Source organism: Camelina sativa, chromosome 2, assembly GCF_000633955.1.
Source record: "Camelina sativa cultivar DH55 chromosome 2, Cs, whole genome shotgun sequence".
Taxonomy (NCBI): domain Eukaryota; kingdom Viridiplantae; phylum Streptophyta; class Magnoliopsida; order Brassicales; family Brassicaceae; genus Camelina; species Camelina sativa.
The window spans coordinates 24644523-24660948 of NC_025686.1; the positions used below are offsets into that span (position 1 = coordinate 24644523).

Here is a 16426-nt window from a genome sequence, read left to right on the forward strand (position 1 = left end):
CGAATCTGGGATAGTATGGCCAATCACAGGCCTCTACGGGTCTGTAAATGTGGCAAATGTGAGTGCAATCTCACCTCGTTGCAAGAACAGGACCGTGAGGAAGACAAAGTTCACGAGTTCTTGGCTGGTCTTGATGATACTTTCACGACGGTTCATTCCAGCCTGGTTTCTCGCCTCCCGATCCAACCCNCAAAACTGTACCAAGTGTCCGGTGTTCCAGGTCCACCGTTCGCATTTATATTTGTCGGTCCATATTATTGTTAAAAAAGTAAATATTGGTACTATCGTTTTGAAATACTGATTTGATATAACTATATGCAAATTAAACCGCATTGCTTTACACTTTTTGTTTGTTGGTTCAATCGCATTGTTGGGCTTGACGTTGGCCGAATATAATCTGTAATGGATCTTTTAAGAAGAAGAAATCCTATGTGGTAACTAAATCCATTGTGCATGTGAATCTATTTTTTTTCTTCTATTTGTCTCCATTGTACAAATGCTTGCATTTTCTGTTTTACAACGATTTACATTGAGTTGTTAATCCAACGAACATTAATAATAAGAAGAAAAAAAAAACAATTTGAACAAAGATAGATGGAAAAAAACTAATTAATGAAACTAAAGTTATTGGGATATTATTCTACAAATCATATCCCATATGTTATGTTATCTATTTCCTTATCAAGTTTCTGTATATTCTCTACTAGTCCTGTAATTATTAGGCTTGCTGGCTAAGCAATGGTCTCCTATATATCTCTGTAATCTCTCTCACGGTAAACATATAGAAATATCTTTCTCAATCATCGTTCATCTCTTTATGGTATCAGAGCCTGAAAATTGAGAATCTGATCAATTTTTTCTTTCCTTTTCTTGTTCATCATGTCTGGTAACAATGAAAACGGAGTACCGACCGAAACACCGACCCCGACTCCGACTCTCGAAGTGAGACGCACCATCTCACCTTATGACTTGACCGCCGCTGACAACCCTGGTGCTGTGATCTCGCATCCTCTACTCAAGGGGATGAATTACGAAGAATGGGCTGTTGGTTTCAAAACCGCTCTCTGTTCCAGGAAGAAATTTGGGTTCCTTGATGGATCCATTGCTCGCCCTGCCGATGGATCTCCTGACTTGGACGACTGGTGGACTATTCAGGCGTTGCTCGTGTCTTGGATTCGCATGACGATTGATCCTTCGTTACGCTCCAATATCTCTCATCGGGATGTAGCCAAGGATCTCTGGGACCATCTCAAGAAGCGCTTCTCCGTCACCAATGGACCTCGTATCCAGCAACTGAAGGCCGAACTTGCTTGTTGTAAGCAAAGAGGACTTGCCATTGAAGCTTATTATGGTAAGTTAAATCGAATCTGGGATAGTATGGCCAATCACAGGCCTCTACGGGTCTGTAAATGTGGCAAATGTGAGTGCAATCTCACCTCGTTGCAAGAACAGGACCGTGAGGAAGACAAAGTTCACGAGTTCTTGGCTGGTCTTGATGATACTTTCACGACGGTTCATTCCAGCCTGGTTTCTCGCCTCCCGATCCAACCCATGGAAGAGGTCTACAATGTTGTTCGACAGGAAGAAGATTTACGGACTCATGTTGTCAAAGGTGATGATGTTGCTGAAGTCTCTGCCTTTGCTGTTCAACAACGTCCCCGTATGCACTCGTCTTCTCGACCTGATGGAGGTTCACTAGTGTGCAAACACTGTAACCGCGGTGGCCATAGTTTGGATAGTTGTTTTGCTGTGGTCGGTTATCCCGAATGGTGGGGAGAACGTCCACGCAGTAGAACCATGCTCGGGAAGGGTCGTGGTATTATTTCCAATGCTCAGTCTCGCAACAAGAGCTATGCAAATGTTGTTCATGTCCCCAAACTTCCTACTCAAGAAACTGCTAATTATGTCTTAACGGATAAGGATCGTGATGGAGTTAGTGGTCTCAGTGACACTCAGTGGCAGACCCTTGTGAAGCTTCTCAACAGTCGCCCCAATGGTGATACAAGTACAAGCACTGAAAAGCTCTCTGGTAAGTTTTCATCTCCTTCTTGGATACTAGACACTGGTGCATCACATCATTTAACTAGCTCCTATGCGTCGCTTACAAATGTGAGATATATGGAACCAGTTTTAGTGATTCTTGCTGATGGTCGTGAACGAGTTTCTTGTCAAGAGGGTACTGTTTTGCTGGGTTCGAATCTAGTTCTGCAGTCTGTTTTCTTTGTTGAGGAATTTCAATCTGATCTCATTTCAGTCGGACAGTTGATGGATGAAAATCGTTGTATTGTTCAACTGGCTGATCAATTCCTTGTTATCCAGGACCGCGCTTCGAGGATGATGATTGGTGCGGGTAAGAGAGATTGTGGCACTTTTCGTTTCTGTAGAATGGAGTCTGCGGCTTTTGTCACACCACAAGAAGCAAAGAATTACAAGTTATGGCATTCAAGGTTGGGACATCCATCTGCTCGAATCGTTGGTGCACTTCCACAAGTTCATGTTTCTGTTGATACTGAAATTTTCAATAAGGCGTGTGATGTTTGTCTCCGCGCTAAGCAAACTCGGTCTTCTTTTCCAATTAGTAATAATAAAACAACATCTGTTTTTGAACTACTACATTGTGATCTTTGGGGTCCATATCGATCTCCATCTTCTTCTGGTTCTCGTTATTTTCTCACCATAGTCGATGACTTTTCTCGTAGTGTATGGATATACCTACAAAAAGATAAAACCTAAACTGCAACTCACATCAAAACATTGATTGCTATGGCTGCGAGACAATTTCAGAAACAAGTCAAGCGTATTAGAAGTGATAATGGCACGGAATTCCTTAGTATGGGTTCTTTCTTTCGCGAACAAGGTATTATTCATGAAACATCTTGTGTCGCCACACCTCAACAGAATGCCAGAGTTGAACGCAAGCACCGTCACATATTAAATGTTGCTCGAGCTTTACGGTTCCAATCGCATTTACCGATTTCGTTTTGGGGGGAGTGTGTATTGACCGCCGGTTATTTGATCAATCGCACCCCAAGTCCTGTTTTAGATGGTCTGACGCCTTATGAAAAGCTTTATGGTACTCCTCCTGCGTATGATCACCTGCGTGTGTTTGGGAGTCTTTGCTATGCCCATAATCATAATCACAAAGGCGATAAATTCGCTTCTCGCAGTCGGAAATGTGTTTTCGTGGGATATCCTTATGGCAAGAAGGCATGGCGTTTATACGATGTTGACAAAAATGAATTTTTTGTTTCTAGAGATGTTCGATTTTGTGAAACCGAGTTCCCGTTTGATCACTCTGTTTCGTCTATCGACGAAGACGAAGATGAAGCTTTGTGGGCTTCCAATTCGTTCGGTCCATTAATGGATGATGATCCTCTTAATACTACTTCTGTCCCAGGCCCAATAATCGCGGATGGCCCATTACCATCTTTAAGTTCATCTCCTCTTATCTCAACTCCGTCTTCGACATCATCGTCTACTCCTCTCTCCGACGACTCTGGTTCTCCATCCTCACCGACCCTCTCTCCTTCATCTTCACCGATATTATCTCCGGATTCCGTCTCGTCTCCGTCTCCCTCCGTTGAACCTGATACTACGGTTCCGGCGGTTCCTCTTCGTCGTAGTGATCGTCCTCGTCATCAACCTGCGAAATTGCAGGATTACAAGGTCAACACTGCTCAGACCCGAATGCTAGGTACATCCAAATCCTTGTATCCGATTAGCTCCTATGTCACTTCAACTCGATTTTCCTCTACACATCGTGCCTTTCTTGTTGCTATTACTGACTGTGTCGAACCAAAGGCGTATAAACATGCTATTAAAAGTAAAGTCTGGACAACGGCGATGGACTCTGAAATTAGTGCTTTGGAGAGCAATCAAACTTGGACAATTGAAGATTTGCCTCCAGGAAAGAAAGCCATTGGATGTAAGTGGGTTTACAAGATCAAACATAATTCAGATGGGACTATTGAACGTTACAAGGCTCGTTTGGTCGCTCTTGGTAACAAACAGATCAAAGGTGTCGATTACGGTGAAACCTTCGCTCCTGTGGCTCGAATGCAAACAGTTCGAATGTTTCTTGAGGTTGCAGCTGGCAATAATTGGCCTGTTCATCAGATGGACGTCCAAAATGTGTTTTTACACGGGGATCTCAATGAAGAAGTTTTTATGAAGCCACCACCGGGATACTTTACGACCGATGAGAACAAGGTCTGTCGGTTACGCAAGTCAATATATGGGCTCAAGCAAGCGCCTCGTTGTTGGTTTGCAAAACTGAATACTGCTTTGCGTGCATATGGTTTCACTCAATCACTCTCGGACTACTCGTTGTTTGTGTTGGATAAAGGAGGGGTTCACATTAACTTGTTAATTTACGTTGACGACATGATTCTCACAAGCAATTCGGAGTCTGCACTCTCCTCTTTCAAACAGTATTTGGCGTCTTGCTTCAAAATGAAAGACCTCGGCAATCTGAAATACTTCTTAGGTATAGAGGTCTCGCGCAGCTCACAGGGATTTTATCTCAGCCAACGTAAGTATGCGCTTGATCTCATTTCTGATGCTGGTTTACTTGGTTGTAAGCCTGATACATTTCCTTTAGAGCAGAATAATAACCTGGCTCTCTCTCGATCTCCTCCTCTGACCGAACCGGAACGATATCGGAGACTCATTGGTCGTCTCATCTATTTGTCTGCTACACGACCTGACTTAGCATACAATGTTCATTTCCTTGCTCAGTTCATGAAGTCACCTAAGGAGGATCACTGGGAAGCTGCTGTACGTGTTGTTCGCTATTTGAAAGGCAATCCGGGTCAAGGGATACTGTTAAAAGCGCAATCCAATTTTCAGCTAACGGGCTGGTGCGACTCCGACTATTCCCGCTGTCCTCTCACTCGAAGGTCCGTCTCTGGTTATTTTATTCAGCTTGGGTCTTCTCCAGTCTCCTGGAAGACAAAGAAACAAAAGACTGTTAGTATGTCCTCTACCGAGGCTGAATATCGCGCCATGACGTACATCACCAAAGAACTTATCTGGTTGAAGCGAGTGCTTCATGATCTAGGGGTTTCTCATTCTCAGTCAATGCGTCTCTTTTGTGACAGTAAATCGGCCATTCACATCGCTACAAACCCTGTTTTTCACGAACGCACCAAGCATATAGAAAACGATTGCCACTTTGTTTGTGATGTGATTCAATCGGGTAATCTGCAATTGGAACACGTTGACACTGCTTCTCAATTGGCCGACATTTTTACCAAACCGTTGGGACGTTCCTGCTTCCAAGATTTTTGTGCCAAACTGGGCATTTTGAATCTCCATGCTCCAGTTTGAGGGGGGGGTATTGGGATATTATTCTACAAATCATATCCCGTATGTTATGTTATCTATTTCCTTATCAAGTCTCTGTATATTCTCTACTAGTCCTGTAATTATTAGGCTTGCTGGCTAAGCAATGGTCTCCTATATATCTCTGTAATCTCTCTCACGGTAAACATATAGAAATATCTTTCTCAATCATCGTTCATCTCTTTAAAAGTATCACCAAAAATCAATCCCCAATCATAACAAAAGAGAGCAAAGCAACGCCGAGGAAGACATCAAGAAACTTGTAGACTGGCTTGTCGAAGTAACATTTCTCACGAGGCTTATATCCCTTTGAGATGAGATGGTTAACCGCAACATACACGAAAACTCCGCACGCAAGGCTCATAGAGATCGCATAGGTCCAGTCACCAGCGGCTCCTTGGCTAGTGGCATTGATGCCAATACCGATCCCTACGCCTAAGGGACTCGATATCCCAAAGGCGAAGGAGTAGACAACGGTGAGGAAGAATGGTCGTTTGGGGATTAGCTTGAGGAGAGCTATTCCCATTGCTACAGCTGCGAAGACTTTGTGCAATGATATTGTCCATAGGTTTCTCCAAGCGTCGCTTTTAGTCTCTGACCAAAATAGAAGCGAAAATTGTTAAAGAATAATGTCTCAAACTTACATATATATATACACATCATGAATTCCAACTTTTACATTAGTTTTGGATTTTGTGACTATAAATTTCGTAATATCTAGCTAGATTTCTCTACTAGACTATACCTAGTATGTTAGTAACTCATCACATCCCAAGCTACCAGATTTGAATTCGGGTCACAAGTTGACGATGGTACAAATATATATCATGGTCAGGTTATAGCAAATATATATATATATATATANATATATATATATATATATATATATATATATATATTTTTTTATAACTCAGGAGTGATCCTAAAGGCTTCGTAGGCCCAAAGACTAATCTCATGGGGCTAGGAGAAACCATGTTAAATTTCGAATCCCTGTGGCCAATACTACTCGAACCCAAGTGGCGGGACTTTTCTCCCTTTACCACTGGACCAAAGGGACTTGCATAAGATACTATCTTTCAGAGTGATTTACACTTTCAATAAGAGCTTTTCCATAACTAAACCATGGACCAAAACCTAAATAGAATGAAAAGATTGCCAAAACCAAAAGTCACATAAAATGAATGATAAACTACATGTAAAAAAATTCCATCTTAGATTAACTACAAAGTTAGCTACATGCCTATGGTTTGTTTAGCGAGAAAGCAACTAATTAGGGTTTTCATTGATAGTTACCTGAGAGTCCAATGGCGATTCCCTCGAAGATGGAGTGAAAGCAAAGTGCAAAAATCAGCAAAGCTGTGTCTCCAAATCCAGTAGTCCGCAAAATCACTTGATTCACATCCACACCAGTACTTCTTATCTCACGATGGCCTTCCTCTTTTACTGCCACATCATCATCCACCCTAGACTCTCCGGTGCCAGCTCCCCCGTGGTGGTTATTGTTCCCAGCCGCTACAAACGAAACCGCCACGTCTGCCAGCATTGTAAGGCAATATCCAGCGGCTGCTAACATGAAGGCGTAAGGATACTCTTTGTGTTTTAACCCTCTAAAAGTCTCGTTAGCGTCGCTGAGGAAATGGATCAGAGCGGTCGCGAGGAAAATACCACCGGAGAATTGAGTTCCGAGGAGGAGAAAAGACTCGTTCCATCGGTAAAAGTAAGGTGAGATACCGGCTAAGAATGTACTAAAGAAGAGTATAATAATACAATAGATCTTCACAAGCACCAAGCTTTTCGATCGGAGATTCACGACGGTGGTTGTTCCGGTTGCCGGAGGTGGTTGGTTGGTCGGCTCTTCTTCGTCTCCGTCGTCTATGCCGCCGTGAGCAAGAATCAAGGAGAAACAAAGGAAGAGAATAGATAAGAAAAAGAGAGTTGACTTTAGGGTTTTAGAAGAAGACAAAGCCATTTTAGTTAGTTATTGTTTTTCTTGTTTTTTTTTTGTATCTCAATTATTGTTTGTTTGTGTTGTGTTCTTTTCTCAATTGGTGAAACATATATATTTAGTGTATGTATTTTTATATATATTTTTGGTGATTGTAGTACAGTGTTGACTTTATTTGTTGGAGATTTGCTGTGACAAGTACAACGGTAAAGTAATTCGGAAGTTGTACTACAAAAAAAGAGTACATGTTAAGGTAAACTGTAATCATCGCCGGCGACCAAAGAGCTGTTTCCTTGTGAAAACGCCATGTACCGGATTCAAGCACCACCTATAATTAGTATCAGAACGTTGACATTATCAAAAATATTGCAGAATATTATCAAATCAAATTGTTTCCCAAATAGGTTTGCCTTTAATAGCAAAAATATTGGATATATATAATTCCATTTCTATAGGCAGAGTGAAAATATTTGTAGTATCTCTTTTTCTGTCAGCATATATTTTATATCTCTAGAGAAACTAAAATTTTGAATTGTAGAGTTGAGACAGTAAATGTAATTACTTGAAGGGGCATTTGCAAAAATACATTTTTTTCTATATCACGTACGAAGAGAATTGAGTCACAAATTCAGAAAAACACTAATTATAGTAGTTATTCAAATGTCAATCTTTCAACGAATTAATAATTAAAAATGTCAAATTTTGTTATACAAGATCCATATAATCATTATGCAGAGTTGCAGACGGCAGACCAATCATATATATGCATTATATATAGAAGAAAAAAAAAAGTTTTTTGCTCGAATGTCTATAATTTTCGGTCTAATTCGCATCTTGCATAAGAAAGTGAATAAAGAAATGCAGAGACCGTGCCCGTCTTTGATATTCTATCATATTATAAAAATGTTGTAAACATTCAAATAATCTAGTGGTGATGGAGGGCATGACGAATCTGAGCATAATGACAGCTATATCCATACACATTGATTAAAGTGACTTGTTACCCCCTTTAAATCTATAATATGTTATTCATAGATTTATCCATGTATCTATATAATTTAATATGGATGTCGGATAGTATTCAAGTAGGAGCCAGAGTTTTGTCAAGTCACTTGACTCAAGTGTAAAACATGCACTAATTTTCTTATAACTACGTACGGCTAAAGAATAAAGAACCATATACAGAGTAGCTTAACACACACATAATAAACACATTAATTCTTCTTATTTTTGGTACATTGATTTAACTGTTGCAGAGCCAAGAACAGAGTAGCTGATGCTAGAAACACACCAATATATGTAGATGGTATGAATACTTACAAACAAACAAGATAATATACTCTTTTATATATATATCTCGTTAGTTTCATATCCTGAAATTCAACAGATGTGATGTTCCGTCAAGACCTTTCTTAAAGTATCCTTGTGAGTATTCTCTTAAGGTTGTGTCTCTGTATTTTGGAGGGTTTTCTTCAGACACAAGCTCTTTCATTGGTCCATATACTGTTGAATTCTCACGTTCACGTATACTTGAGCTGAAAAAGCTTGCTACTGAAATCCTTGGGCCTCGTGTATTCGCAAGCACCCTATGCTCCACACTTATAAACTTATCGTTTGTTATCAGCTGCAACATCAAACCCCAACATATATAAGCAAAATACTATTATTTTAAAATTATTTGTTTTTTCTTTTCAGATTGTTGCTTTACCTGCAAGAAATCTCCGATGTTGATAACAAGAGCTCCGGGATGGGGAGAGACATCGACCCAAGAGTCTTGATGAAGAATCTGAAGACCACCGATATCGTCTTGAAGAAGAACCGTGAGGAAAGAGTTGTCTGAGTGTTTACTTATTCCTAAAGTTAGGTCAGGTTGTGGACAAGGTGGGTAATAATGGCATATCATAAGCAAACTTTTCAAGCAATCCATGCTCTTAAGGATCTCAGATTTCAAACATAGTGCTTCTGAGAGAAGCTGAAAGAGTAAATCGCCTAAACTCAGCACATGCTTTGTGTACTCAATCACAGATCAATACTTTTCGAAATTAATCACTCTCTATTTAAGAAAATTAACTATTTCATGACGATTCAATCACGCTATTATTAGTTGAAGTTAAAGATCAATTTCTTCCTGACTGTGTCCGGTTAAAAAAAAAAGTTAGTATGTTTCCGTTACCTGCAAGTCTCAGGGAGCTCCTAAGGAGTGGGAGGATCAGGAGCCATGTAACAAGAGATAGAATCTCTCCAAGTAAGAGAAGGTGAAGAACTGTACAGATCAAAGTTACTGCTCTATGTAAATTTGTTCTTGGCGAAATCACGCGAGTAAAATGATTTCTTGACCTCATGATCTTCTTCCTCGTGAAACCTACGAACAGCATCTTTAATCTCTTCAAGAACGTCCAAAGGAACATCATAGTTAATCACCTGGAAGAATCCCCAATTCTCCACCGCATATTTGACTTTCTCCACGACGGCTTCACGTGAGGATGTGTCTACGCCGATGCTTGCAAAGTCGATGGTAGGGATCGCTAGGTCTGAAACAGAGACAGAGGGTTTCTTGTCGGGTAAGGTATCTTTAGGGATGTGGAAAATCCGAGGGATCTCGGTGATTTTAGCGTCGATGTGCCCTTTTACACCTTCTTTTGTCTCGTCGAAAGCTTTGCGCTCAGTGTAAGGATCGATTCCGATAGAGTGATTAGCCATTTTAGTGTTTCTTACTTCCTTCTAAGGAAAAAAAAAGCAATATGAAGATTAAAAAGGACGATTGAGAATAAGACAGTAGGAGTTGCATGCGGATTCTGACCGGAACTAATGAATCATCATCAGTGATAATTAGATAGATATTTACATTGATGTTGTCTCTTTCTCTCTTTCTCACATTGACTTTATTAGTTGTCGTAGTTGAATTTGTCTTCGCCACTTTTAGTTTTATTAAGGACTGATTAAACTAGTTTAATTACGCATATATACCTTGATTATACTTTAATTATCAAAATTTGAGTGCTGAAATCGAGGAGAGAATTTTGAGCGTCTTTTTTTGACTACTTTACATCAAATCAAAAGATGGATTTATTTGTTTATATGTAAAAGAGTAGCTTAACATACACAAATATTTATACACACAGACATAGACACACGCTTTTTTTTTCCTTACTTTTGGTATACTAGTTTAATTATTGCAGAGCCAGAAATAGTGTAACTGATCATATCTTGAGATTAGAGAGATGCGATGTTCCATCGAGACCTTTCTGAAATAATCCTTTTGAGTACTCTATTATGGTTGTGTCTCTGTACTTCGGAGGGTTTTCTTCAGACACAAGCTCTTTCATCGGTCCATAAACTGTTGAGTTCTCACGTACACTTGAGCTGAAAAAGCTAGCAACTGAAATCCTTGGTCCTTTTCTATTAGCAAGAACTCTATGCTCCACACTTACAAACTTATCGTTGGTTATAAGCTGCATCAATATCAAACCCAACGTAATCATATAAACAAATTAAAAGACTCTTAATTCTAGGGTATTTGTTATTAGAAAAAAAAATCTTATTTTTACTTGCAAGAAATCTCCGATGTTGATAACGAGAGCTCCGGGATGGGGAGAGACATCGACCCAAGAGTCTTGATGAAGGATTTGAAGACCGCCGATATTGTCTTGAAGAAGAACTGTGAGGAAGGAGTTGTCTGAGTGTTTACTTATCCCTAAAGTTAGGTCAGGTTGTGGACAAGGTGGGTAATAGTGACAGATCATAAGCAAAGTTTTCAGGCAATCCATACACTTGAGGGTCTCAGATTTCAAACCTAGTGCTTCTGAGAGAAGCTCAAAGAGCAAACCACCTAAACTCAGCACATGCTTTGAGTATTCGAACATAGCATCCCTGAGTCAATAAAACATTGTTAGAATTTAGTGACTTAAGGAATCAAGAGTTACTTAGTCTGCTCTCGTTACCTGCAAGTCTCAGGGAGCTCCTCAGGAGCCGGAGGATCTGGAGCTATGTAACATTCGATAGAATCTCTCCAGTTAACAGACGACGAAGAACTGTATAGATCGAAATTACTGTTGTAGAAAAACTTCTTCTTAGCGGCATCACGTGAGAAGTATAATTTCTTGACTTCAGGATCATCCTCGTGAAACCTACGAACTGCATCTTTAATCTCTTCAAGAACGTTTAAAGGAACACCATGATTGACCACTTGGAAGAATCCCCAAGTCTCCGCTGCGGATCTTACTTTCTCTACGACGGCTTCTCGTGACGTTGTGTCCACGTGGACGCTTGCAAAATCGATGATAGGGATCTCTAGGTCTGAAACAGAGACAGAGGGTTTCTTGTCGGTCAAGGCAACTTGAGGGTGGTGGAAGATACGAGGGATTTGGGTTATTTTAGCGTCTACGATCCCTTTGACACCTTCTTTTGTCTCGTCAAAAGCTTTGCGCTCGATGTAACGATCGAACTCAAACGAGTTTTTGGTCACCATGGTACGTACTTCCGGTCTTCTCAAGGCTGCTACAAATGCGAAAAAAACAGCGAAATGAAGATAAACAAAGAAAGATTGAGGATGAACGGTAGAGTTTGGTTTTTGGTGTGTAGGACCGATTTGATTATGTCCATTTTTTAGTGGTCCCGATTTCTGACTGTATACAATACAACTGTTGTCTTGTCTTGTCTCTCATACTCACTTACTTGTTCTAGTTGAACTTATCTTCTACGCCTTTTGTTTTTATTAAGGACTCGTTACTTCAAATTATGCATATGGGTCCTAGATTTGAATGCTGAAATTGATGAGGAGATGATCTTGAGTGTTTTCGATTCCACATCTACCAAAAAAAAAAAGGATTACATCATTTAACTCAAGATGGCAACTCATGTGTATCTATATGTTATTATGTATCAACTTTCTTAACCAATTGACCATATTATTAAATAAAACAAAAATAAAAGTTCCTCAACTATTATTTTTCTGTTTTGTTTGCAAGTTGCAAGCAATGGAAATTAGATACACATATAGCAATGATGGCAACTGATTACCATGTTAAAGACATAAAATATGAACACAAATACATAATGAGAACATCAACTTAGCTTAGTAGTATTTATTGGCGGCATCATTATGTTATACGAAATAGGCAGAGTGAAAATATTTGTAGTATCTCTTTTTCTGTCAGCATATATTTTATATCTCTAAAGAAACTAAAATTTGAATTGTTGAGTTGAGCAGTTAATATACAGTACTAGATTAGAAATTCATTTTATTTATATTGCAGTTTTTATATAAAATATAATTTATGTGATTGTTTAAAAATGTTTTTTGGATAATATGTGGTTGTCTGTAACCCGTGTTTCTACACGGTTAAAATCTAGTGATTAAAATCAACTCGTGCTCTAGCACCTTGGTGACTGAAAATTTCTCAATTATTTTCCAATTCCCTTTTGTGAGAACTTTCTTAAATTTCGTAACATCTTTTTTTTTCACTCCTGTTTGGATTTTGTTACCCTGTAAAAAACGAAGTATAATCGGAAATCACTCATAATCCACAGAACAATGATTAAGTTTTGAGATTTTGTTACCTATATATAATTAATTACATATTTTTTTGGAGATTTGATGATATTTTTCGAATATCCTTTTTAAGAGGATTTAACAAATTAATAATTAAAAAATGTCAATTTTTGTTATACAAGATCCATATAATCATTATGCAGACCAGTCATATGTATTATATATAGAAAAAAGTAAGATTTTTGGTCGAATGTCTTTAATTTTCGGGTCTAGTTCGCATCTTGCATAAGAAATTGAATAAAGAAATGCAGAGACCGTGCCCGTCTTTGATTATCTATCATATTTTTAAAATGTTGTAAACATTCAAATAATCTAGTGGTGATGGAGGGCATGACGAATCTGAGCATAATGACAGCTATATCCATACACATTGATTAAGTGACTTGTTACCTCTCTTTAAATCTATATGTTATTCATAGATTTATCCATGTAAATATATAATTTAATATGGATGTCGGATAGTACTCAAGTAGGAGCCAGAAGAGTTTTTGTCAAGTGTAATTGTAAACATTCACTGATATTCTTTATAACTATGGCTAAAGAAAATAGATCCAAATACAGAGTAGCTTAACACATAAAACATAATAAACACATTTTCTTCTTATTTTTGGTACATTGATTTAACTGTTGCAGAGCCAAGAAACAGAGTAGCTGATGCAAGATATACACCATTTTTTATAGATGGTATGAATACTTACAAACAAACAAGATAATATACTCTTTTATATATATATCTCGTTAGTTTCATATCCTGAAATTCAATAGATGCGATGTTCCATCAAGACCTTTCTTAAAATATCCTTCTGAGTATTCTCTTAAGGTTGTGTCTCTGTATTTTGGAGGGTTTTCTTCAGACACAAGCTCTTTCATTGGTCCATAAACTGAGTTCTCACGTATACTTGAGCTGAAAAAGCTTGCTACTGAAATTCTTGGGCCTCGCGTATTTGCAAGCACTCTATGCTCCACACTTATAAACTTATCGTTTGTTATCAGCTGCAAAATCAAACACCAACATATGTAAGCAAAACACAATTATTTTTAGGGTTACTGTTTTTTCCTTTCAGATTGTTACTTTACCTGCAAGAAATCTCCAATGTTGACAACGAGAGCTCCAGGAAGAGGAGAGACATCGACCCAAGAGTCTTGATGAAGAATCTGAAGACCACCGATATCGTCTTGAAGAAGAACCGTGAGGAAAGAGTTATCTGAGTGTTTACTTATACCTAAAGTTAGGTCAGGTTGTGGACAAGGTGGGTAATAGTGGCAGATCATAAGCAAACTCTTCAAGCAATCCATGCTCTTAAGGATCTCAGATTTCAAACCTAGTGCTTCTGAGAGAAGCTCAAATAGCAAATAGCCGAAACTCAGCATATGCTTTGTGTATTCAATCATAGCATCCCTGAGACAAACTAATACTTTTAGAAACTAATCACTCTCTGTTTAACAAAATTAACAAAGTCTTGACTATTCAATCACGCTATTAGTTGAAGTTGTAGATCAATTCTTCTTGAATGTTTTCGATTAAAAGAAAACTTGTAGTACTTGTATGTTTCCGTTACCTGCAAGTCTCAGGGAGCTCTTCAGGAGTGGGAGGATCAGGAGCCATGAAACAAGAGATAGAATCTCTCCAAGTAAGAGAAGGTGAAGAACTGTACAAATCAAAATTACTACTGTATGCAAATTTGTTCTTGGTGAAATCAAGCGAGTAATATGATTTCTTGACCTCATGATCTTCTTCCTCGTGAAACCTACGAACTGCATCTTTAATCTCTTCAAGAACGTCCAAAGGAACACCATGGTTAATCACCTGAAAGAATCCCCAATTCTCCACCGCATATCTGACTTTCTCTACCACGGCTTCACGTGAGGGTGTGTCTACGCCGATGCTTGCAAAGTCGATGGTAGGGATCGCTAGGTCTGAAACAGAAACAGAGGGTTTCTTGTTGGGTAAGGTATCTTTAGGGACGTGGAAAATTCGAGGGATCTCGGTGATTTTAGCGTCGATGAGCCCTTTTACACCTTCTTTTGTCTCATCGAAAGCTTTGCGCTCAGTGTAAGGATCGAATCCGATAGAGTTTTTAGCCATTTTACTGTTTCTTACTTCCTTCTAAGGAAAAGCAAATTTCTATTAATAAAAGGGATAATTTGAGCCCTCTAAGAGTGTCCACATCAGATTTTCTGCATTTGTTCTCAAATTGCCATGTCAGCATGTTTCCTTCCTACTCTAATTTGTTTCCAAATTACCACATCATCAAAACTCCATCTCTTCGTTAGGGTTTTCACAATTTTACAACTATTGACCCATGAAATTTGAAACGGCTCAACTTCCTTCCAGTGTATCTTAAACTAAAAAACGTGTTACAATCCCATTTATAACGCCTTCCTCCATCTCTCCTCTGCTACATAAACCAGCACAATCGAATTTACACCAAAGGTTCATCAACGATTTATTCATCAATAGTGCATCTTTCTCTTTCATATGTTCTCGTGATCACCGACGTTGGTTTGCGGTTTTAGCTAGGTCGCCGAAATCGTTTGAAAATCTAATCTTTGGTGTAAGGTTAACTCTTTTCTATTTCTGCTGGTGATTTTTTTTTGTTCGTATTGGCTAAAGAGCAAATAAAATGTTAATATGTTTAGTGAAACGTCTATGGAAAAGCAATTAGGAACATTCATCACTCCCCCTTTTAACCTTAACTCATCGTCCCTCATGAAGCCACAATCCCATCTGTTTTGAGTTCCATTGGGTTTCTCAGACTCTCATAACATGTGATTCCAATTTCATCTCTTCTCCACACTTTTGGTTTCCTAAAACTCCATTGTTCTACAGGTATTATTGTCTTTTATTAAACGCTATACGAATCTTCTAGGTTCTTTAATTTATGATATTCTGATGAATTATATGTTCAACCATGTTATTTTCCTTTTTTAAAGGCAAAAGTCCAATCTATGGGTTCAGTCAGTGTGGTGGTGGAGCAGTCGAGAAGAACCCATGGGAGTCATCTGGTGAGTAGTATATATAATTGATTGGAGACGAACATTGGTGGGGTTTTTTTTTTTTTTTGACAAACGGTTTATTTGGTTTTCTACATTAAAAAACAATAGTGTTTTCAATCTTAGTATTCTTTTGGGAACTGCTATGAAATCAAATTTTTTTAAAAATGTCCCAATTGTACCAAAGTATATATATGTTCCATGGAATCATACAAGTTTCAGAATATACTAAACTAGAAGTCATCCCGTGCTACGCACGGGTTTAGCTTATATTATTTTTGAATTTTAGTAATTTGGATATTATCAGTTCTTTTATTTGTTTACTCAGCAATTGTTATTTTTAGTGATTTTAAAAATATACTGATCATTTCAAGTTTTTTTAGGTTCTTTTGTTTGGGGTTACTTGAATCTTCCTTTTATATATAGTATTAGAGTACAGTAAAACTTCTATAAATTAATAATGGTGGGACAAAAACATTTTATTAATTTATAGTGTTATTAATTTATCTATAAATTAATAATTATTATTTTATAGTGTAAATTAATAATAAATAATTTATAGATATATTTTTAATTGTTTAAATTTTTAAAAA

General features: G+C 38.2%; 3 protein-coding genes and 1 pseudogene across 3 annotated transcripts; all 4 read right to left on the reverse strand.

Moving 5' to 3' along the window:
• Positions 5305–7340, reverse strand: LOC104736765 (zinc transporter 2). The gene is made up of 2 exons (XM_010456823.1): positions 6637–7340; positions 5305–5937 (listed from the first exon to the last, which is right to left on the reverse strand). The coding sequence occupies exons 1-2, from the start codon at positions 7310–7312 to the stop codon at positions 5546–5548; spliced, it is 1068 nt and encodes a 355-aa protein (XP_010455125.1). The 5' UTR covers positions 7313–7340; the 3' UTR covers positions 5305–5545.
• On the reverse strand, positions 8458–10141 carry LOC104736792 (annotated as a pseudogene).
• LOC104736784 (1-aminocyclopropane-1-carboxylate oxidase homolog 12) lies at positions 10337–11852 on the reverse strand. Its single transcript, XM_010456844.2, has 3 exons — positions 11230–11852; positions 10837–11158; positions 10337–10740 (listed from the first exon to the last, which is right to left on the reverse strand). The coding sequence occupies exons 1-3, from the start codon at positions 11754–11756 to the stop codon at positions 10489–10491; spliced, it is 1101 nt and encodes a 366-aa protein (XP_010455146.1). The 5' UTR covers positions 11757–11852; the 3' UTR covers positions 10337–10488.
• LOC104736774 (1-aminocyclopropane-1-carboxylate oxidase homolog 11) lies at positions 13584–14925 on the reverse strand. The gene is made up of 3 exons (XM_010456834.1): positions 14399–14925; positions 13917–14238; positions 13584–13832 (listed from the first exon to the last, which is right to left on the reverse strand). Exons 1-3 carry the CDS (start codon positions 14923–14925, stop codon positions 13584–13586), a joined length of 1098 nt encoding a protein of 365 aa, XP_010455136.1.